This window comes from Schistocerca cancellata, chromosome 1 (genome assembly GCF_023864275.1).
Source record: "Schistocerca cancellata isolate TAMUIC-IGC-003103 chromosome 1, iqSchCanc2.1, whole genome shotgun sequence".
Classification (NCBI taxonomy): Eukaryota; Metazoa; Arthropoda; class Insecta; order Orthoptera; family Acrididae; genus Schistocerca; species Schistocerca cancellata.
The window spans coordinates 78,750,662-78,774,796 of NC_064626.1; the positions used below are offsets into that span (position 1 = coordinate 78,750,662).

A 24,135-nucleotide genomic window follows, 5' to 3' on the forward strand; every position below is an offset into this window, starting at 1 on the left:
TAACATTGCAAAGCAATATGGAATGGAATGAGCATGTCACATTGATAATAGGGAAGGTGAATGCTCAATTTCTATATAGTGGGAGAATTTTGGGAAAGTGTTGCTCATCTATAATGGAGACAGCATATGGAGTGCTAGTGTGACACATTGATGAGTACTGTTAGAGTGTTTGGGATTCTCATTAAATGGGTCTAAAGGAAGACAAAGCAGATTAGAGGTGGGCTGCTAGATTTGTTACCAGTAGGTTCGATAATCGCATAAGTATTATGGAGATACTTCTGGAACTCAAATGGGAATCCCTTGAGGAAAGACAATGCTTTTTTCATGAGGCACCATTGTGGAAATTTAGAGAACTGGCATTTGAGGACAACTGCAGAATGACTGTACTGGTGTCAACTTACATTTTACATAAGGCCCACAAAAATAAGTGAGAAACTGGGACTTGTACAGAGGCTTTTAGACAGTCATTCTTCCCTCGTTCTATTTGCAAGTGGGACATGAAAGAAAATACTTGTAGTAGCATATGGCACCCTCCACTGTGCACAATATGGTTTCTTGTGGAGTATGTATGTAGATGTATTAAACTGATGATTTGATAGTATTCACAACTGCGAGTACCTCTCTTCTCTGGAACTGGAATTACTGTATTCTTCCTGATGTTGAGGATATTTTGCCTGTCTCATATCTCTTGCACACCAGGTAGATGGAATAATTTTGTCATGGTTGGCTCTCCAAAGGCTCTCCCATTTCATCTTCATCTACTTCCTCTTCTCTTTCTTCAAAATTATCCTTAAGTTTGTTTCCATTAGGTAGATTCTCTGTATATTCCTGCCACCTTTCAGCTTTCCCTTCTTTGCTTAGTTCAGGCTTGCCAACTGCATTCTTGATATTCATGCAGTTACTTGTCTTTCTTGAAAGGTCTCTATAATTTTCCTATTGGCAGCATCTATCTTTCCTCTAGCTATGCATGCCTCAGCGTTCTTGCATTTGTCCTCGGACTGTTCCTGTTTAGCCACTCCGCACTTTCTCTCTCTCTCATATTTTAGTCATCTGTATTCACTTTTGGTTGCTACATTTGCTACATTTTTTTACTTTCTTCTTTTGCCAATTAAATTCAGTATCTCCCCTGTTATTCAGCATTTGTACTAAGTCGTGCCTTTTTACCGATGTGATCCTCTGCAGCCTTCACTATTTAATTTCTCAAAGCTACCCATTTATCTTCTGTTGTATTTGTTTCAACCTTTTCATTCCAACATTGCCTGATATTCCCTCTAAAACTTTCAATGTTCAGCTTTGAACAGTAAATTAATGCCCAAGTTCACATCTGTCCCTGGAAATGGCTTATAGTTTAAAATCTAGCTTCTGAATCTCTGTCTAACCATTTTATGATCAATCTGAAACTTTTCCCTTGAGGTCTCTTCTTTGTATACAGTCTTCTTTTGTGATTTTTGAACCAAGCGTTAGCAGTGGTTGAGTTATGCTCTGTGCAGAATTGTATCAGGTGGCTTTCTCATTCATGCTTTTCTCCTTTCCTTTCTCCTACTATTTTTATTTTCTTCCTTTTCCTACTATGAAATTCTCATCACTCATCACAAATTTTTGTCTCCCTTAACTATCTGAATAATTTCCTTTATCTCATCACACATTGTTTCTGTCTCATCACTGTCTGTGGTGCTAGTTGGCATATAAACTAGTACTACTGTGTTATATAATATTAATAGAATATTACATCATACTTCTTAACAATACAGGCAGTGCAATAGTATATTTATCCACCGATATCAGGCAGCAACTTTCGATGAAAATGTGTCGTCCACCTCCCCCAATACTAGAATTACATAATGTGTACGAGTACAGGTTTGACACATGAATGACGACATAAGGAATTTTGCGTCTGGCTATGGTTCGTGCACAGATAGCCAAAGGTTTTAGGATGACCACTTGTGTAAAGCGTGAAATCCGGGTTTGAGTCCAGCACAAATTTTCATTATTGTCAGTCCATTGTACAGCTGATGATTGTTCATATTCGCAGCTGTGAATACATTTCATGTATTCCCAATGGCTGTAGTTGCCTCAGTACCTGTTCCTTCAGACATACCTGCATGTCCGAAGGGACAGTGCATCATACTTCTTAACAACATAGACACTGAAATAATGTGTTGTCCCTATGCCCAACAGATTTAAAGAGATCTCTAGAAGAGGCTGTAGAGTAAATACCACATTTTATCCACATTACACTCTTCTGTGCAACAGACGCTTTATATTCAGTAATGAGTTACCCAGAAAATGATAACATGAGACATTAATGAATGAAAATAGGAAAAGTAAGTCAACTTTTAGATATTTTCATTGCCAAAATCTGATATTAACCACAAAGCAAAAGTTACAGATGTTAGATGTTTAAGAACATTTATAACATTTCACTTTCATTTCAGGTTCAAATCAATGCAAACACCTAAGAATTTATATTATTGTGTTTCATTTTTTGATTTATTCTCATGTATTATTTCTAATGACATGCTCAGGCCTCATGCAGTACAGAATTGAATGTATTGTGTTTCATCAAAGTTTAGTGACATTCCATACGCAGTTAACTAGTTATTAATTTTTGAGAAAATTTTATTTATATTTGCAGATGTTGAAGTTTCTCCATCAGGCTCTATCATAATACTTGCACTATCAGCAGAGAGAAGTATTTCTGTTTATTGAGTACATGATGACAGGTCATTTATATTTAATAAGAACAACGGCAGGCCCGATATTGCTCATTGCGGTCAACCTGTAGTGAATACTGCATTCACCATTATGAAGATACTGTTCTGTTGTTTAAACTTGCTGGGTTTCTTAATGTGACACTCTGCAGCCATTCAGTTGGATAGGATGAAAACCAGTTACAAGCGAGATCTCTGATACCATAATATTTGAGCTTTCAAACTGCACAGCCAAATACTGAAAATAGAGGAACAAAAAAAGAAAATGGTCTCCCAAAAGCAGATCCAATAAACTTCGTAGACTAGTTTTGCCAAGTCATATGTTAGAGGACAATGAAAATCATTAGGTCAGAACCAACTCAGCTAAAGTATATTAAAATCTTGTGTTGACTTGGTAGCGCAACCTTTGAGGTACCTTGATAATCAGTCAACGAGTCAAGTTTAATTTCCTTAAATACTGAAGTATACACTGTTATAAAGAAATGGCAACAAGAAACTGAGTTCCAATTATAGATTGATCTCCCTCCTTCCTGTGTCCTCAAACATTTTGAGAAGCAATGTTTAACAGAATACTGAGCCTTCTTTCTTATAATAGCCTGTTAACAGTTCAGTTTAGTTTCTGTAAAGGTTTATGTATGAAAAGGACATATGTTATCTCACAAACTCATTTCTAACAGAACTAAACAATAAAAATGACCTGGTTGGCAATTTCTGTGATCTTCCTAAGGCTCAGAAATGTGTAGCTCAATAAATTCTGCTGTTGTACCTAAAATGATAGGGCATAAAAAGTCTTCCCCTTGCATAAATGGAATTATATTGTAACAGTAGAAAACAAAGGATCACATTAGAAAATATGACAGGAATAAGGTTAGAATCTGAGTGGGGAAACATTATGATGTACTACAAGGTTTGATGTTTGGTCCACTTCTGTTCTTGGTCCTCATAAACAGTTTACCTGGGTCATTAGAGGACTCTTCAGGGAAGCCACACCATCAAGTCATATTAATGTGACCACTGCCTATATTTGATGCCAACATGCAATAACCAGTCACAGACGGCAGGTGACTGCACTAGCAGTGGAGGGTATATAATGCATGTTGAGAGATGCGAAAAACAATGCAGTCATTGTTGTGGAAAGAGAGCGATTTATCTGACATCCAAAAGGGCATGATCATTGGCTTTCAGGCCAAGGGTGGAAGCATTTCTGAAATTCCTATTTTTCTAAACTGTTCATGTGCTGCTGTGGTTAGAGTGTACCGTGCATATCGAAATTGCACAATCCGAAACTGGCAACAAGGCAACTGTAGGCCACCAGGGGTGAACACTGGCTTAAGAAATGTGTACAGGTGAATGGACATGAAACAGTTGAGCTACTGACTGTCCAGATGAACCAAGGGCTTACCAACAATGTCTCCTCAATGACTGTTCAGCAAATGGTGCTGCACAGCAGGCACCTGGTTCATGGATCCAGGATGACTGCTATTCATCTGCGATGAAAGCTCGAATTTACATGCCAATAGGGCAACTTAATGTCCACAGAGGGACGACAGGTGGCCTTTTTGGAGGAATCGTGTTTTATGCTGAGTTGGACAGATGGCTGTTGGCATGTATTGCCCAGCAACAATTGTTGGAAGGGTCAAGTCTGGAGGGGGAGTGCTGTGGCCTGGGAAACGTTTTCATGGCATTTCCTGGGTGATCTTGTCACTCTGAAAGGCACAGTGGATCAACACAAGTGTGCATCTATCCTTTGGGACAATGTCCACCCCTAGATGCAGTTTGTTTTTCCTCACCTTGATGGTGTCTACCAGCAGGACAAAAGCAACATGTTAGACAGATTGTGTGGCTCAAAGAGTACCAGTATGTGTTTAACATACTCCTCTGGCCATCAAACCCACTGGATGTAAACCCAGTTGAGAATCCGTTGGACCAGCGTGATTGGGTTGTTCGTGCTGTGGGTCCTCATCAGGGAATTCTAGCACAACTGGCCAGGCACTGGAGTTGGCACAGCTCTACATCCCTGCCGGTACCTTCCAGAATATCACAGATGCTCTTCCTGCACACCCTCATTGCAAAAGGTGGTTATTAAGGCTTTCGACAGGTGCTCACATTAATGTGACTGGACCAGTATAACATCTGCTTATAGTACATGTATATTGATAAAGGGCCAAATCACTGCCATACCAGACATAGCTAGGAGAATAATGGAACATGCTTCCAGCTGCTTCACAGCCAACTGCTTAATCTTTATTTGTTAAAGAAAACCTCATATTATACAATAAAATGACTTACAGGTATCAGAAGCAGAAAACAATCATCATAAATTTCATAAGGCTCCACATGTGATATTCCTCGGCGTTGGGTGGATAATAAACTGAGGTGACACCAGTATATAAATAAACTAGCGAAAAGCTCAGTTCTGCTTTCTTTGCACTAAGAATATCTCTCAGTGCGTTGACCTGCAAACAGGATTGCTATAGTGCTCAATTTTGTTCCATGACATGACCTTCTGGGGCTTTCTAGCTACAGAATTGAGCAATAAGGATATTGTGTAATGTTGATAACCAAAAAATCTTGTGGAATGCTCATCAGGAATTTGGAGATTCTTACACTTCAATACCAACAAATTCACTTCCTAATGTTATTGGTTGTTAATGAAAAGAGTAAAATTAGGATGAACTCAGCAATTCACAACAAGAATACTAGAAATAGAAATAATATACTGTTATGCTATGCATCTGCATCAACATCTGCATTTACATACATACATACATACATACATACTCAGCAAGCCACCGTACAGTGCATGGTGGAGGATACGTTTTACCACTGCTGGTCATTTCCCTTCCTGTTCCACTCGCAAGTAGAGTGAGGGAAAAACAACCATCTGTATGCTTCTGTACAAGCGCAAACATCTCTAATCTTATGTTCACAGTCCTAACGTGAAATATCATTAGCAGCTGTAGGATTGTTCTGCAGTCAGCTTCAAATGCCAGTTCTCTAAATTTTCTAAATAGCATTCCTTGAAAAGAATGTTGCTTTCCATCCGGGGATTCCCATTTTGGTTCCAGAATCATCTCCGTAACACTTGCTCATCTATCAGACTTACCGGTAACAAATCTAGCAACACACCTCTGAACTGCTCACTGTCTTCCTTTAATTCCATCTGGTGGGAATCCTAAATACTCGAGCAGTACTCAACAATGGGTCGCACTAGTGTTCTGTATGCTCTCTCCTTTACAGATGAACCACATTTTCCTAAAATTCTCCCTATAAATCTAAGTCAACAATTCACCTTTCCCACTAAATCCTTACACGCTCATTCCATTTCATATTGCTTTTCAAAATTATGCCTAGATATTCTGCAGTCATGATTGTGTCAAGCAGTGAGCTGCTAATGCTGAATTTGAACATTACAGGTTTGCTTTTCCTACTCAATTGTGTTAACTTACTTTTTTCTGCATTTAGACAGCATTTAGACTAGCACCTACTAGGAATTTTGTCATAAGTCATCCTGTATCCTCCTACAGTCACTCAATGACATCACCTTCGTGTACACCACAGCATCATCAGCAAACAGTTGCAAAATTCTGCTTATTCTGTCCAATAGATCACTTATGTATATTGAAAACAATATTGGCCCTATCACGCTTCCCTCGGGCACTCTTGACAACCCCATTGTCTCTAATGACATTGCCATTGACAACAACATACTGGATCCCATTACTTAAGAAGCCTTCATTAAGAGCCTGCAGGGGCACTGTGTCAAATGCTTTCTGAAAATCTAGGAATATAGAATCTGCCTGTTGCCCTTTATCTGTAGTTTGCAAGATATCGTCTGAGCTTTAGGGCAAGCTGAGTTTTGTATAAGTGATGCTTTCTAAAACTGTGTTGATTTGTGGACAGAAGCTTTTCTTTCTCTAGGAGCTTTATTATGTTTGAACAGAGAATATGTTCAAGAATTATTCAGCAAACCGAGGTTAAGTATATTGGTCTGTAATTTTCTGGGTATGATCCGTTACCCTTCTTATATACAGGAGTCACCTGTGCTTCTTTGCAATCGATTTCGAGTCTGCACTGGTCAAGAGATTCATGATAAATGGAAGCTAAGTAAGGGCCATTGCTGTGGAGTACTCTTTGTAAAGCTGAATTGGGATATCATATAGACCTGACAACTTATTTGTTTTCAACTCTTTTAGCTGCTTCTGTACACCAGGGTGGCCTATTACTACGTGTTCCATACAGGAGTCTGTGGACCATTCAAGTGATGGTATGCTTGTATGTTCCTCCCGCGTGAATGATTTCTTAAATGCAAAATTTAAAACTTAAGCTTTCGTTTTGCTATCTTCATTTGCCGCACCAGATTGGTCAGTGAGTGGCTAGATAGAGGCCTTCGACCCACTTAGTGGTTTTTTATGTAGGACCAGAATTTTCTCGGGTTGTTGGCTAGATCCTTTGCTAAGATGCAGGGAGGGACAAAATGATCTGACGGTTTTCGCCACCGTGCGGTTGAGCGAGTAGGTGGTGAGGGGTAATGGGAATAGGTGGATTTCAGAGCCTACACATGGACTTTTTTAGTAGCCATGGAGCAGTGGTCGGTTGAGCATCACACGTTTGTTGTTGAGGCATTTTTTAAAAGTGGCGATTCCTGTGTTGCTGTGCAGCAGTATTCCCATAGGCATTTTAATTTAGGTCCACGAGGAAAAGTTCTGACATGCAGCATGATTATGCTGTGGGTGAGTAACTTTAGAGCTACCAGTTCAGTGTTGAAAAGGCAGTCAACAGGCCATCCAAGGTCAGCTCGGACACCGGAGATATCGAAAGAGTACGAGAAGCTGTGGAAGCCAGTCCTCGGCGGCCAACCCATAAACAAGCTGCTGCTTTGCCAACGTCTGACCACTTAGTAATTTTGCGGTTCGATCTGCATTTCCATCCATACAGAATGGCTATTGTTTAGCAACTAAAGCCCAATGACTATGCAAAGTGAAAAGCATTTTCAGAGCAAATGTTTGATTTGATGACAAACGAAAAAATTTTCGTGATGAGCGAGGTGCATTTTCATCTGGATGGTTATGTAAATAAACAGAACTTTTGTTATTGATCAGCTACAAATCCTGAAGAACTGCGTGAATTTCCTCTGCATATTCCTAAGGTCACTGTGTGGTGTGGTGTAACAAAAACTTGTGTCACTGGAGCATACTTCTTTGAAGAGGGTGGTGAAATTGTTACGGCCAATTCGCAACATTATCTGTTGATGTTACAAAACTTCTTGATCCCTGAACTTCAGAGAAAATGCTTAGTGCACAATAGAATGTGGTTCCAGTAGAATGGGGCAACTGCCCATACAGCCGATGAGGTGATGGACTTTTTGAAAAGCAAGTTCCGTGGCCAAGTAATCATACATTTCGGGGATATTGCATGGCCAGCATGCTACCCTGATCTAAGCATTTGTGATTTTTTCTTGTGGGGCTTCTTGAAATCAATAGTCTGCACAAAAAGTTCCGCACATTGAGCGAACTTAAGGTGGCCATAACTCAAGAAATCTCTAACCTGTCTCCTGCAATGTTAGGGAAGGTGTTCGACAGTATTGGTGTGAGACTGGAAGAGTGCTTCATCACAGAAGTGCACGATTTGAAGGACGTCATCTTCAATCTTTTTTGTCACTCTTAATATTTGGGTTATTTGTACTTCGAAAACATCAGATCTTTTTGCCACTCCCTGTATGATGGTGCTGGTTACTGTACGCTTTACGCATTGATATTTTTACAGATACATGGATCTCATCTTTAGCCTGTTGTCATTTGCTTGTGATCTTTTGAACTGAGAGTGCAACAGCCTTTGCTTCCTCAGCATTTTCCAAATTTCATTTTAAACCTTGGTGTTTCTTTTCCATCCTTAATCCACTTAGTTAGCACATACTACCCCAGAGTGTGACTTGCACATTTTTAAGCTTTGTACATACTTCCTTTACTTCCACTATAGCTGAACTGAATTATGCCCATTCATTAGTGAGATGCTAGCAACTGCTTATCTGCTCTTTCTTGCAAAAATACTATCCTAGCCTTCTTGATTGATTTGTTAACTTTGGTGACCATCGTTGCTATGATATCATGATCACTTATCCCTGTCTCTTTACTTATGCCTCCGATAAGGTCAGGCCAGTTGTAGCTACCCGGTCTGAAGTATTTCCATTGCGTGTGGGATCCCAAACTAGCTGCTGAAGGCAGTTTTTGGAAAACTTATATAGATCCTAACTTTGTCAGTGTATGGGTAGCTGATAGTCTTTGTAAAGTTTTATAGGTCCTTTGTTTCAAGTGTTGGGTGAAAACAGCAGCTGAGTAATACTGGAGGAAGAGCAGCAGTTTTTTCAGAGCAGCTTTTTTCCTCCTGATATACGTATGTGGAATAGTCTAGAAGTAATTACCATTGCTGTGGGCCAGTCTGGCTTCAGCAGCCAGAGACTGGTCATGTGTGTGTGTGTGTGTGTGCATGGGGTTGCATTTATGTGAGTGTGTGTGTGTATGTTGCCTGTTTCTGATGAAGTCCTTGTTGGCCAAAAGCTTACTTTCTGACAGTCTTTTTGTTGTTCCTGTCTGCAACTCAGCATCTCCGCTATATGGTGAGTAGCAACTGTTGTTATTTGTTGTTGTAGCAACTATCCTTTTCGTAATGTTGTCACATTCCATCCTGGATTTTCCATTATTTAATTACCATAATTATTAGTTTGAGTAGATTAGTACTAATTATTATTTGTTGTTAGTATGTTTTACTGAAGTATCTGCTTATTAATGTACAGTTTGACTTGCTCCACATCCATTCATAATGGGATTTACTAAACTTCATATACAAATGAATGAACATGTCACAGAGAATACTAGTTTTCAATATTTTGTCATTTAAATTTTGTCTAATCTGATTCATGAATTGAACAACAGAATGTTCTTTGTAGGAACTGTTTTAAAATCCAAATTGAGGCTAACTAAGCATTGTATTTTGAGAGAGGTGTGTTATGTTTTGAGCATACATGATGTTTTTTTTCAGAACCTTCTAAGAGGAGGAGGAAGAGGAGGAGGGTAACGAGTGAGACAGGTTGGTAATCTTTAATACCAGTTTTCCTACCTTTCTTGTAAAGCATTCTGACAATTATATTGTTCAGTATGTCTGGAAGTATCCATTGTGAAAGTGATGTACTGTATTGTGACTGAATACATTGCATATATGTGGAGAATAAGATTTTAGAAAAGGCCAGGCTGGCTGCATTCCTTCCATACTGTGGGGCAAAGACTAGGAAAATGCACGTGCTGCAGAGACATGGACTGAGACCAGTGCTCCGGTCCATCTCCAAGATAAGAGATATGTTACGTGTCTTTAAAGACAACATACGTTTTCGAGTTCCTGGCACGTATGATGTCCCCTATGAACGCGATAGCATGTACATAGGTCAGACTATTCGCAATGTTGCTGAGCACTCACAGCATATTAAACAAAGGGAATTAGAGAAGTCAGCCATAGCTGAACATTGCCTGGAAAATGGACACTAGATACAATTTGAAAAGAAAGAGTCTTGGCTCATGCATCACCATATTGGGATAGCATTATAAAGGAACCAGCCAAGATTAGGATAAACCACAACAGTTAGGGCATGGGGCCAATCTTCTAATAGTGAAATCGGAAATGCTTGACACTTATAAAGTGGTGAAAGTTCAGATGGGGCGCCAGCCCTTCACACCACCTGACGTCACTGGTTCCACAGCTAGCTGGAGATGCTATGATGTGCCCAATTCACCATGCCACACAAGCATAACTTTGGCCTTCTCTTGGCATTTCCAGACATGGTTATCACATCTATGTAAGTGGAACCCTGGCAGTCAGTGGTTTTTTACTCCTGATGATGATGATGGAGATAGCTATCAAGAGCTTGAGTGATTTAGTCAAAGTCACACGAATTGTTATCATCTCCATGATAATTTTTGCTTTGTAAGGAATTAATTACATTCTTAATTTCTTTGGCAGAGCAAGGAAAAAATGTTATTTGCTTTCATCTGTGTGACTTTGTTTCTTGCTTGTATTTTATCTCTGTGTCCCTTGAATAGTCTATGCCAATCTCCTGATCTCCTTACTCTGAGTGATTATGTATTACATTGGCCACCTGAATACTATCATTTATTATTTGTCTGTTTTCTTTAACAATGAAGTCCTCACTTGCCCAGTTTCTCTTTTTACTGTTGATGTATAGCTTTAATTTTGTATCGTAGGTATTAATTTCATACATCACACAGAGATTTTCTGTTTTTGTTAATCACTTTCCATAAGCACAGTATTTCTTGTAAAGTTAAATCAGTCCTGCTTCTCTGTTTTTCTTAACCATTACAAACAATTCCCTTTTACTTGTGCATGGATATTTTGATTCCTTTTGAAATCCAGTACTTTTTGATGTCTTATTAGTGTCATATTTTATTGTTTTCTTGGAAAAACAGTTATTAACAAGTGGTAGAAACCCATCTTAAGTTGTTAACAAGTGGTAGAAACCCATCTTAAATACATGAAATTAGAATTGGCATCTATAATATTATACACATCCTCCCATTCAGCTTTCCACTGGCTTGAAACATTGTGCTGTCTGTTCATTAATTACTCTTAATTGTTTCCCATTACACCATTTTCTCATGACCAGGTAAGTTATTTAGTGTGACTACTTGTGCATCATGATCATAGAGACCATTCACTGTTGGATAAACATTCATAACATTGATGAAGTGTTGATATGTTTTCTGTTGGTGTATGGCTCTCCTCTAAATGTAATTCTGCTGGGTACATTAACAGCAGAACTTGGTATTTCATGAGGTTTCAGGATTGCAGCCAGATGATGTTGACAGCTTATAATGATATTTCATCTGACAACCAGGCACCCATCTACGGTGAATTTTACACTCGAGATTGCTGATGAATATTGACACAGTGGTGCATGTGGATGTATTACCACTGTAAGACTGCCCTCTGTCAAGTTTAAAGCCCTCTGTTGAATATTACTCCATATGATGCATGCGGTCACATGCTTAATGGTGATGTTGAAGTGTGGGCACACAGAGTTAAAAATTATTGCTTAAAATAATAAAATCAATTGTCCTGTAGCACATGATCTATGCATGCGTGAGCGACTTGTCCATCCTTGCTCCCACCAGAAGGTCACAACAGTGTGATTGTGTAAGCTGTGGCCCAGCTGACCGACTGCCTGTGTAACAGATGGTTGGCCAGCCCTGTGCAATGCTGCCTGCAGACATCCAGCTCCCTTGCAGGCAGACACTTGATCTGGAACAGCCTGTCCTGGGTCATGTAAAGACATAAGAGGTTCATTTACTTTATTTACATTCTGATGCATCACAATAATCTCATTCTTTTATCTGAAACACTTATTTATCTAAACCTCTTTTAAAGCAGCCTGTTTGAATGAGATATAGCTGTAATAAGGCTTACCTCTCACACATGTAGTCATAGGAGTTGTATCATCCCACCATTGTTTCAGCTGCCAGTTCTGCTGATATAACTTCCCCCTCCTATTAAAGTGTGGGCCATATCTTATGTATCCACGCTCACAATAGCAGCAAGTGGCATAGCTCACATGTGAGCCCCACTGAAGCCAGCAGCAACCCAATCAGTTCTTGGTCAATTTGCCCGATAACTTTGTTCATCCAGGGTTGATAGTACTGCCACAGTTCCTCACAAAGCCCTCATCTGTACGTGAGATTGCTATAAACAGGTAACAGGTTCTATCTGTTCTTGAGCTCAATGGGAACCAAGTTATTCAAACTACTCACTCTCTGCCAACTTCCTGTTTCCTTTCCCTCATCACAATTTCATTTTCCCCCTCTCAAATCCTCAAATTCAGTTTTCACTACTCCAGTCTTTCCCTGAAGATCATAAAACTTCACCTCTTGTTTTGTGTTTTCCTGCCTTTCACACACAACCTGCACATCCACAGGAGATGGAGTCACTTCTGTCCCACTGCAGTAGTGCTACTATAACCACAATACACAATAAACACACAAGAATCCAAAATCATCACCAATAAGGTATATGTTTGACAATTAGCTGTGGAACTGTGAGTGGTGAATACCATAGAGACTTATAGCTTAACACCTATTATTTCCTTTGCTAGATCAATATTCTGGAAAGGGGGATACACACCCACTACAGTCTCTTACTAATATTACACCATGTTTACAATGTTCATTAATTGGAGTTAGAGTGAAAATATTTTATTCATGGCACGTTCAGTTGGTGTCATTATCTACTAATAAAACACTCGGTGGAGTCTTTAAACCAAATGGAGGAGTATATTGAATATAGTTTGAATTACATGTGGAAATATACAACCTGTATAACAGAACCATCTAATATTCTGTTTGTCGAAGAATATCATTGTACTACAGCTCTAAAACCAACAAAGGATGTGAAGTATCACAGTGCTCATTGAAGTAAATTTCCCTCATGATTTCCCTGAAGTAAATTTCTCTCATGATTTCCCATACTTTGAGACTCAGTAGTGACTTGCAGATACCTAACTATACTTCATGATGATATAACTTTGGTTCACTACACTACATCACTCAATTTTAGTTATAAATTGATTGGAATAATAACAAATGTCTTCAAACTGAAGGTTAGTTTGAACATCAGAATTCTCTACCAGGAACAGACTAGCTGGATAGTATATCCATTTTCCTGCCAATGACCCTTAAATTAACTTCTCCAGCCAGTTATTGGGGAACGTACTATTCATTGTGGGCTGTGAACGATGCTAGAGCTTGGCATTTTTCACATACATAAATCATTGCCACAGGTTAATTGAGCAACAATCAACTGAAAAAATCAACTAGAATCAATCCCTGAACATTCCGATTTGTAGTCAGACACTTTATCCTAATGACACATAGGTACTGATTGTATATGTTTGTATTATATAACACAGTATTCCGAGAGCTTGAAGATTTCACTGCAATGTTGATCGTCCTTACTTCAGCTAATAGTTGTTTCTTTCCTGAAGTTCTCCCATCCTGTATCACAGGTAACTCGTAATGAACCACAACCTGTATGGAAATGTATAACTGTTAAAGAATGGCAGTAAGTGCGGATGGGGCACGTCATTGTAGCTGATGTAGTGAATTTTAGGTTGTTTGTTTCCTTGCCACATGATAACTGTATGAGTTTCTGTACAATATATACCATGTTAAAAACAATAGCATGAACATGTTTCATCACGTTAATCCTTCTGCTGCATAGTTACTAAAAGTGTGCTGGTTACCTATGGTTTACAAAATGAAATGGGTGCAAATTATCATGTTGCAATTGTTTTATCTGTGTGCTTGGGTATCCTTGCCAAACTATTATTTTTGGGTTCGTATTCTGTTCGATGCTAGCTCCATTTTCCAAAGTGCATCTTATGTTTAATGACTTCCTTTTTGCATATTTTCTATGTCCGTGACTTTGGGTTATTGAATAAATTGTATGTAATAATAGAAATAGTTTTGTGAACATTTCTATATTCGGATCAGTTATCAGTGGCTTCTCTAAATCAGTTGAAACTAATTTCAGCATGCCTCCTTTGAAAAGAACACAGTCTGCTGCTATCCTCATCATTGTCCTATGTGTTGTAGTTGCCCATTAAACACTGATTATATCTTTGTGTTACACATCTAATTTCTCAAGTATTTCATGTAAAACCAGAAGATATCTTGGCATGGTTTTCTTGTACGTCATTTTAAAAAAAAAATCACTCTCTTTATCATTTATCTGCAAATTTGCTCGATTTTATTACATTCAAATGGTTGTATGCATAACCTGTATTTTGAACGCTTTTTATAGAGTCAGAATTCACTCTCTTTTGTGTTTTAGAAAACTATTATGCCTTTCAATGGTGTTTCTGTTAATGGCACATTATCCCCTGTTTCTTACTTCCAGAGTTCTTCAACTTGAGATAAAGTGTCCAAACATAGTGAATACGATTTTGTTTCAGGTGATATGAGATGCACGTTATTTGTGTTTGTTTTACAACTCGTACGTAACAATTCTCTGTTACTTCACAATTGCCATGTAAAAAGCAATCAATTGAGCAGTAAGGGTAAAAATAACACAAAGCTGTGACTTTCTGTACATTTTTCAACTGCATTCTGTCAAGGTAATCAGCAAGCATTGAGGTTACACTGACATGAGTGTATATAGTGAGTGATTTTTACACGTTTCATATGACAAACGTTCCATGCCAAGCACTTGACTAAAGTGGGAATATATTCTCTTATGAAATAGCTATTTCAATTAGAATGAAATTCTAATCGATTCTATGCATTATGTAATTGCAATCAAGCACTTATGTATTTCTAGTGATATCCGAGTTCAGTTGTTCCTTTACTCACATTAGCCATGTGATTGTTCTTTATATTTTGTTTTTATTTTCTGTTATGTTAATTGCTATGCTATATTGCTTGTGATCAGCTCTACGTATTGTGTAGTTAACTTCTCTTTGCAGTTTGCAAACATGAAGATGGAGACACAGCATCTTTCTCCAAGCCACGAAAATGCATGGTTGATGAACTGGCCACTGTGAATTGCAGTTTGAAAAAAAAAGTGTCAGTAAGTGTTTCTGGCCCAGAAGCAACCAAATTATCGAAACCTCAAGGTAATGACTAACACATAAAATGTATGCATGAATTCATATATTTCGTTGAAGACAAATATAAGCTTTAGAGGTTGATACTTATGCACCAAGAATTACAGGTGCATATTGTGTGGTAAATTTCAGTTGAATTTATGTAGATAAGATGTGACAGCAAAACTCTGTTAATTTCTTTAATATACCTGGAATGAGGTCATTCCTTTCTAAGATTGTTTCTAATTTAGGATTTATGTACAGAACAAGTCAAATAAACTGAGAAGATTAACAGAAAAAGAAGGTATTCATGACAGTGGATGCAACACTTGGGATTCAAAAAGGAATACCAGAAAGCTCCCTTTACTTGTTTTGCTGAAATCATTATTTATAGCTGAGTCTAGAAAGAAATTTTGAAGCTAACACAATTATATGACCATCGAGAAGTCCATGAAATAGCCCCTAAGCAAATTATTCCCAAATATCGTATCAACTCTAGTGTTACTAAGTTGGTAATCTACCACTATTCTTTTCATTTCAGAAGACAGAAATTAATAACTTACTTTCACGAAGATATTTTCAGCTTCAAAAAGCTGTATTTGTAAATGCAGCAACTGCTCCTCTGTTAAAAGCAAGAAGGAAAGATGTAAGCTTTGTCCTCACTAAGCATGGACATCAGTCCTTAAAACATCTCCTTGCCAATGAGATATAAATTGATTTGAAACTTTGTGGGTTGTTGTAAGTATATGTACAAAGAAGAATGTTGTATTCACACTGGATGATGGAATGGAATCTAGGAATAAACATTTTGTACAATTGTTAATGATGAGATGTTGCAGTCAGTTTAGGAATTATGAAGAGAACTATTTTTCAAATAAAACCAACTGTTGCACTATGGTCATTAGTGCAAACAATTTGTTGTCAGTTTACTGGCCAAGAATAGTAAAGTAATTGGCAGTGGCAATTGTGGTAATAATGATGATGAAGTGACACAGAATTTACGGGCATGGGTAATCAATAGGAGGAACACATGCACAAATGGAATGCACTACTTCAGACCAGTAATTTGATGCTCTAATGTTTGTGAAATCAATAGTAACTGGAGCTAACAGCCTCCTTACTGCATGTCACTCATGTCGTGCAGCTGTTGTTCTGAAGTTCAACTGGAGTATCAACCTAAGCTTCGTTTGCGAATGAAGGTTAATTCTGTTTGTGGCAGAGACCAAATTTCTGTCCCAATAAAACGAATTTTACAGAAAATAGGGTAATCACATGTCCATCACAATTGAAATTAATACAGGGTAAATAATTTCAGGTCGAAGTTACTAATATTTGTGTTATCTGAAAATTTGAAATTAGGTGATTGAATTAGGCATTAAATTCAAACTCAATCCACTTCAGTGACCTTGAAAATGCCAGTAAATTAGGTGATTGAATTAGGCATTAAATTCAAACTCAATCCACTTCAGTGACCTTGAAAATGCCAGTACAGGATGTGAAGAAGAATCTGCTGGATGCCTGCATCGACACCATTGTGTGAATGTGAAGTACATTAAAGGCAGCTTCCTCACAGAAACAGCGCAATCGGAACAAACAAGATACAAAATGGATCCTCTCAAATAAATACTTTGTTTGCATTCCACCAGTGAATTTTAATTGCAATACTCTAAATTTAATTTGTCATATTCTTTTGCAATTAGTTTCCAGTGTAGTATATGTTAAGTTTTATTTTGTACAATTAGCTCTTAGCCCAAGGTTATGCTTTTGCTCCTTTGCAGATCATAGGGACCAATGTGAAGATAACTTATTGGCCTCCATGCCAGGAGTATGCATGCTTGATGGACTGGATAGACCAAAGTACAGTTTGAGATTTGGTCTAACTTCAGATAGTTCTCCCTCACTATCCTCTAAAACAGCAAATCTTCAACATAATAGCTAGCTGTTTGGAACTTACCAAACAACATTAACTACCATGCTAAATAACTACACTTCTTGGAGTTTTGAGAAAAGTGAAGTTAAAGTTAACAACATTTGAAAATTGTCTTTAGATTGCTAAATGAAATTTCAATTTTTTTTAGACTTAAAAATAGTTTTGTAACATTTTCTGCTTGCAAGTCAGAATAACTGGTTAATGTAAATGTTCAGTTTTTAGCACAGTTTGTAAAAGTCTGCATGCACTCGTATCCTTTTGCTTCCAGAATATTGTGAATTAAGAAGAATGTGGAATATGTTTTCTCCATAGTACTTTATTGGTGGTTGTTATCAATTGAGTTATCATAAGATTGCCAAACAAATAATTAGGGAATGCTACAGGAACATCATGCTTTTTGTGGTTCATAATAATGAAACAAAATCAGAAAGAATACTGTTTTATTCATTATCCCATTGTTGAAAATACACCCAGGCGACAGTCATGGGATACCTGCTAATATTGTGTCCAAACTCCTTTTCCCCACCATAGTGCAACAACTGAATGTGGCATGGACTCAACAAATCTGCAGAAATATTGAGAATGCTGCCTGGATAGCCCTCTACAAATGCAAAAAAACGTAGCTGGTGCAGAATGTGCGCAAACTGATCTCTCGATTATGTCTCATAAATGTTTGATGGGATTAGTGTCTGGCAATCTCGCTAGCCATGTGACACTTCCCAGTTATCCAGAATATTCTTCTAACTAATCGTGAACCATTGTGGCCTGGTGACATGATGTGGTTGTTTGTGAACATGAAATTCAGGAATGGCTTCAAATATTCCTAGCACAGTGCCTTGTGGACAGCTTGGGTCCATAGCTTTGTGGGGTCTGCACCACACTCAAACTCTACCATCCATGCTTACACACTGAAATTGAGACTCGTCTGAGCAGGCCAAGGTTTTCCAGTTGTCTTGGGTGCAACTGAGATGATCACGTAGCCAGGAGAGCCCAAGAGATGCTCTGCAGGTGATACTGTGCTGTTAGCAAAGGCACTCGTGTTGGTCATCTGCTCACACAGACCATTAACATCAAATATCACAACACCATCGTAAAGGGTACATTTGTCCTACACCCCACATTGGTTTCTCTGGTTATTTCATGCAGTGTTGCTTGTCTATTTCCAGTGACAATACTATGCAAACACTGCTGCACCTGGTTGTTAAGTGAAGGCTGTCAGCATCTGCATTGCCCATGGTAAAGAGCTAATGCCTGAAAGTTGGTCTTCTCGGGACACACTTTACAGTGTGGATCTTGGAATGTTGATTTCTCTAATAATAACCTAAATGCTATGTCCCATGTGTTTATCTTGTACTACTATTTCATGTTCAAAGTCTGTTTGTTCCTGTTGTGCAACCATAGTCATGTTGGAAACCTTTCCACATGAACCACCTGAGTACAAATGGCAGCTCCAGCAATGCAGTGTCCTCTTATACCTGGTGTACATATATACGTCCGTATGTGTGCATATTGCTATTCAGTGAGTTTTGTCACCCTAGTGTATTTGTACCAACTGGATCACTTCCCTCTTCTCACATACCATAGGAAGGTTATTTAAATAACATACAACATAAAACATCAGTACATTGCTGCATCAACATAATGCAAATTTTTGATTAATCATTTAAAATAGTGCTACAAAATGAGAAAGAGTTCATAACCTGGTTCGTGAAGGTGTTTCTGATCATCTGATCTGGTTCAAGTCCCTTAAGCAGATCATTGCCAGTTGTTGTTTCGGTTGTCTTTCTTTATGTGCAAGCGAGTAGAACAATTCATGATGGGTAGGCAACATAAATGGAATCAAGTCCAGAAGCTTTACTATGTTCTAGACACTATTATCTCATTTTTCTGGGAAATATCACTTGAATCCCTTTGCTTCTGACTCACTCAATTACAATTTGTGGGTGAATTACAAACAATGTATTTATTTGATAAGGCACGAGTTGTATCTTGTCTGTACGGACTGAACTGCCTTTATAAGGAAGATACTATTCGTGTACTTCACATATTACTCATGATGTAAGCATCTGGAGATTCTTCAATGTGTGCTGTAGTGATATTTCTGGTGCAGTAGCAGTTTTATAGTGCAGGTTTTCCTTCATTTGTGTACATTTTTATTTCCAAGCATAATGTTGCAGAGATGATCAGTTGTTTAGAAAACAGATATCAGACATGTGATGAATGTAATGTTAAAACATTGTTTTTCATGCATGTGTTTTAATTTTACTTCTGGCAGATAAACTTTATTAATCAAGTCATTACTGTAGCCCTGTCTGAGTGGTCATCTTAGACAGATTGCATGGAACAGCTCAGAGGTGTAATAACATGTGGCATAGGCAATAACAATTAGGATGCTGTAAGGTTCCTTTTGCTACTGCTCAGTGACTCAATAGCCTACAGTGCACATTGCCACGCTGTTGGGAAGTGCCATCTGTCGTCTATGTGTGTGATTACTGGTTGCTGGCATAGTCCTAGTTTGCAGATCATTTAGTTACCACATGACCATGAAAATTAATAGTCATTTACCCTACCCAATAGAGATGTAGTTTTATAGAACCTTTCAGAATAACAATCATTAGTTGTTGTATGAGTTTCAGTTCCAAACTCAAAAGAATTTTGGTGATATATAAAATTACCTAACACCTAGAATCTGGGTCTTCCCATTGAAAAGAGAATTCTGATATGTTAATATGTTTTTCTAAGTACATCAGATGATGGCTTAAAGTCAATACTTTGTCAATAAAATGAAGCTCAAGAGTTTTTTGTTTATAACAATGAAGGTTCATAGTTTTTTATTTTGCTCATGGTATTACTATTCTTAGCTGTCTGACTTCAATCATTACATATATTACCGAGCGAGGTGGCGCAGTGGTTAGCACACTGGACTCGCATTCGGGAGGACGACGGTTCAATCCCGTCTCCGGCCATCCTGATTTAGGTTTTCCGTGATTTCCCTAAATCGCTTCAGGCAAATGCCGGGATGGTTCCTTTGAAAGGGCACGGCCGATTTCCTTCCCCATCCTTCCCTCACCCGAGCTTGCGCTCCGTCTCTAATGACCTCGTTGTCGACGGGACGTTAAACACTAATCTCCTCCTCCTCCATTACATATATTGTACTCTGAAGAGTGAGTGAGGGGGTGAATTCTACACATAGTTGATTTATGTATCTGGAAATGTGTTAGTAATTAATGAGGTACTATAGTGTGAATCATATTGTGTAATTGAGTGGTGAATCACATACATGGTACAATGTGTTTAAAAAGAACACTGTAAAATATTGCTCGAACAGTATACACATGTGGAAGACAAGGTACAATGGAATTATCAATACACAGAGGACAGTGGAGTGAGTGAGAATCGAACGCTACACATACATGATGTATGAATCTTGAAATCAGTTAATAATTAATTATGAATGTGAGTCTGAATTACAGTATATGTGTAATTGAGCAATGAGTCATATACATGGTATGATGTGCTCGAAGTAAAGTAGACATGTGAAAATGAGATTTTTTCAGTGTATTTGCTTTCTGGAAATTACTAAATTTGGGAAATGTTTCATTTGTATCTTCACCCAGAAAACTATTGTCAGTATTGTACATTTTATCAACTGCATGCTAAATTATGTCATCATTAAGCAGTAGTCTAAAAAATTGAGCAATGATTCTTGTTTTGTTAGCGGATGAGACACCGTTCATGTAGATAATTAAACCAAGCCTCACTTTATTAACTTCTCCCAGCAGGAGTTCTTCATCATGATAGAGTTGCTTACCACAATGTCTGCGTCTTCACATTCTGCAGCTTTGTCACGTTTCCGCAGTCTCAAAATTCCACCTATCGTCCTTTGATTCATTGTCTTCATACTCAAAATTGCTGTGTTATTGTAATATGTGTATTAATTGATCATTAGGGTGTGTTTCGTTGTGCCGAGAAGATCCTGGCATTGTTAGGTTATTTGCCATTTCGATCAGTGAACAGCACAGACATTTAAGCACAAGAAAACAAAATGTTACATAGAAAAAACAGTTTATGCAGGCTTTGTTGTTCGTACAAACATCTTTTCACAGGTGCAAAACTAGAATCTATTATTCTACATTGGCTTTTCAGAAAGTAGGGAACATTTTGGCATTAAAAAAAAATTAAGTACAAGAAATACATTTTATTATATACATCTGAAAGAGCGGCTGATATACTACGATTCGACATAGTTACCAAACCCATTGAGGCACTTATCATAGCGGTGGACAAGCTTTCAAAGACCTTCGCCGTAAATTTCTGCCGCCTGAGTGTTCAGCCAGTGAGTAATGGCCGCCTGGAGTTCCACATCGTCATCAAAGCGCTTAGTTGCAAGCCAGTTCTCCATCGTGGGAGCCAAGTAGAAGTCTCTTGGTGCCAGATCAGGGCTGTAGGGCGGATGAGGGAAAATTTCCCATTTGAATGAGTTAAGGAGTTCTTTAGTGCGGTTTGCCGTGTGAGGTAGGGCATTGTCGTGCAAAAAAACAAAATTTTTGGATGCCAGCTTTCATCAGCGTTCGTTTTGAACTGCTCCTCTAAGGCTGTGCAAAGTTTCACAGTACCGGGCAGAATTTATGGTTGCTCCACTTTTGAGAAAATTGTTTCATCAACACTAGCGACAAGATCGTCAGTCACAATGCTCGGGCATCCTCTCTTCTCTTCATCATGAACGTTGGTTCAGACATTTTTAAACCGAATGTACCATTTCCAGATGAAACATTCACTCATTACATTGTTTCTGTACACTTTGCACAGTTCACGATAAATTTTTATAGGTTTTAGGTTTTTTTGCCAACAAAGACCATATCACAGACCGCATCTCACGACTGGCGGGATTTTCTATTGCAGAGCACATTTCAATTTAGAATATCGAAAATATCAGATGCGCAGAGATGTTCTCACTTTCATGGATGGATGCCGAATGAGCTGCTGAACATGCACATACCAAAATATACACAGAAACGTTCCCTACATTCTGATTGGCCCTTGTATGGCGTGTCACATTTGTTTGTTTGTCACAAGAAAGCTTATAAGTGTCAGCAACACTGCGCTACTGGCATGAATTGAAACATATAAGTAGCAACTAGTTGACTACCTATGGCTTACAAGGTGAAATGGGTGCAAATTATTATGGTGCAATTGTTTTCTCTGTGTGCTTGGGTATCCTTGCCAAACTATTATCTTTGGGTTCGTACTCTGTTCCATGCTAGCTCCATTTTACAAAGTGCATCCTGTGTGTAATGGAGTACCTTTTTGCATATTTTCTAGGTCCATGACTGTAGATTATTGAATACAATGTATGTAATAATAGAAATAGTTTTGTGAACATTTCTATATTCGGATCAGTTATCAGTGGCTTCCCTAAATCAGTTGCAACTAATTTCAGCATGTCTCCTTTGAAAAGAACACAGTCTGCTTCTATCCTCATCATTGTCCTATGTGTTGTAGTTGCCCATTAAACACTGATTATATTTTGACTTTATATCTTTGTGTTACACATCTAATTTCTCAAGTATTTCATGTAAAACCAGAAGATATATTGGCATGGTTTTCTTGTATGTCATTTTAAAAAAAAAATCACTCTCTTTATCATTTATCTGCAAATTTGCTCGATTTTATTACATTCAAATGGTTGTATGCATAACCTGTATTTTGAATGCTTTTTATAGAGTCAGAATTCACTCTCTTTTGTGTTTTAGAAAACTATTATGCCTTTCAATGGTGTTTCTGTTAATGGCACATTATCCCCTGTTTCTTACTTCCAGAGTTCTTCAACTTGAGATAAAGTGTCCAAACATAGTGAATACGATTTTGTTTCAGGTGATATGAGATGCACGTTATTTGTGTTTGTTTTACAACACATACATAACAGTTCTCTGTTACTTCACAATTGCCATGTAAAAAGCAATCAATTGAGCAGTAAGGGTAAAAATGACACAAAGCTGTGACTTTCTGTACATTTTTCAACTGCATTCTGTCAAGGTAATCAGCAAGCATTGAGGTTACACTGACATGAGTGTATATAGTGAGTGATTTTTACACGTTTCATATGACAAACATTCCATGCCAAGCACTTGACTAAAGTGGGAATATATTCTCTTATGAAATAGCTATTTCAATTAGAATGAAATTCTAATCGATTCTATGCATCATGTAATTGCAATCAAGCACTTATATATTTCTAGTGATATCCGAGTTCAGTTGTTCCTTTACTCACATTAGCCATGTGATTGTTCTTTATATTTTGTTTTTATTTTCTGTTATGTTAATTGCTATGCTATATTGCTTGTGATCAGCTCTATGTATTGTTTAGTTAACTTCTCTTTGCAGTTTGCAAACATGAAGATGAAGACACAGCATCTTTCTCCAAGCCACGAAAATGCATGGTTGATGAACTGGCCACTGTGAATTGCAGTTTGAAAAAGAATGTGTCAGTAAGTGTTTCTGGCCCAGAAGCAACCAAATTATCGAAACCTCAAGGTAATGACTAACACATAAAATGTATGCATGAATTCATATATTTCGTTGAAGACAAAAATAAACTTTAGAGGTTGATACTTATGCACCAAGAATTACAGGTGCATATTGTGTGGTAAATTTCAGTTGAATTTATGTAGATAAGATGTGACAGCAAAACTCTGTTAATTTCTTTAATATACCTGGAATGAGGTCATTCCTTTCTAAGATTGTTTCTAATTTAGGATTTATGTACAGAACAAGTCAAATAAACTGAGAAGATTAACAGAAAAAGAAGGTATTCATGACAGTGGATGCAACACTTGGGATTCAAAAAGGAATAC

The 24,135-nt window shown here is 37.9% G+C and overlaps 1 protein-coding gene across 16 annotated transcripts in view; it reads left to right on the forward strand.

The window, feature by feature from the left end:
* LOC126165466 (uncharacterized) overlaps positions 1-24,135 on the forward strand; it is a 229,270-nt gene that overhangs the window by 101,270 nt on the left and 103,865 nt on the right. For 13 of the 16 annotated variants that reach the window (XM_049920319.1, XM_049920321.1, XM_049920326.1 and 10 more), the window contains exons 5-7: positions 9,750-9,797; positions 15,232-15,381; positions 23,666-23,815. In XM_049920319.1, coding sequence (XP_049776276.1) covers positions 9,750-9,797; positions 15,232-15,381; positions 23,666-23,815 — 348 coding nt within the window. The remainder of the gene's footprint in view (positions 1-9,749; positions 9,798-15,231; positions 15,382-23,665; positions 23,816-24,135) is intronic. The other 3 variants (XM_049920325.1, XM_049920329.1, XM_049920320.1) reach the window with 2 other exon arrangements.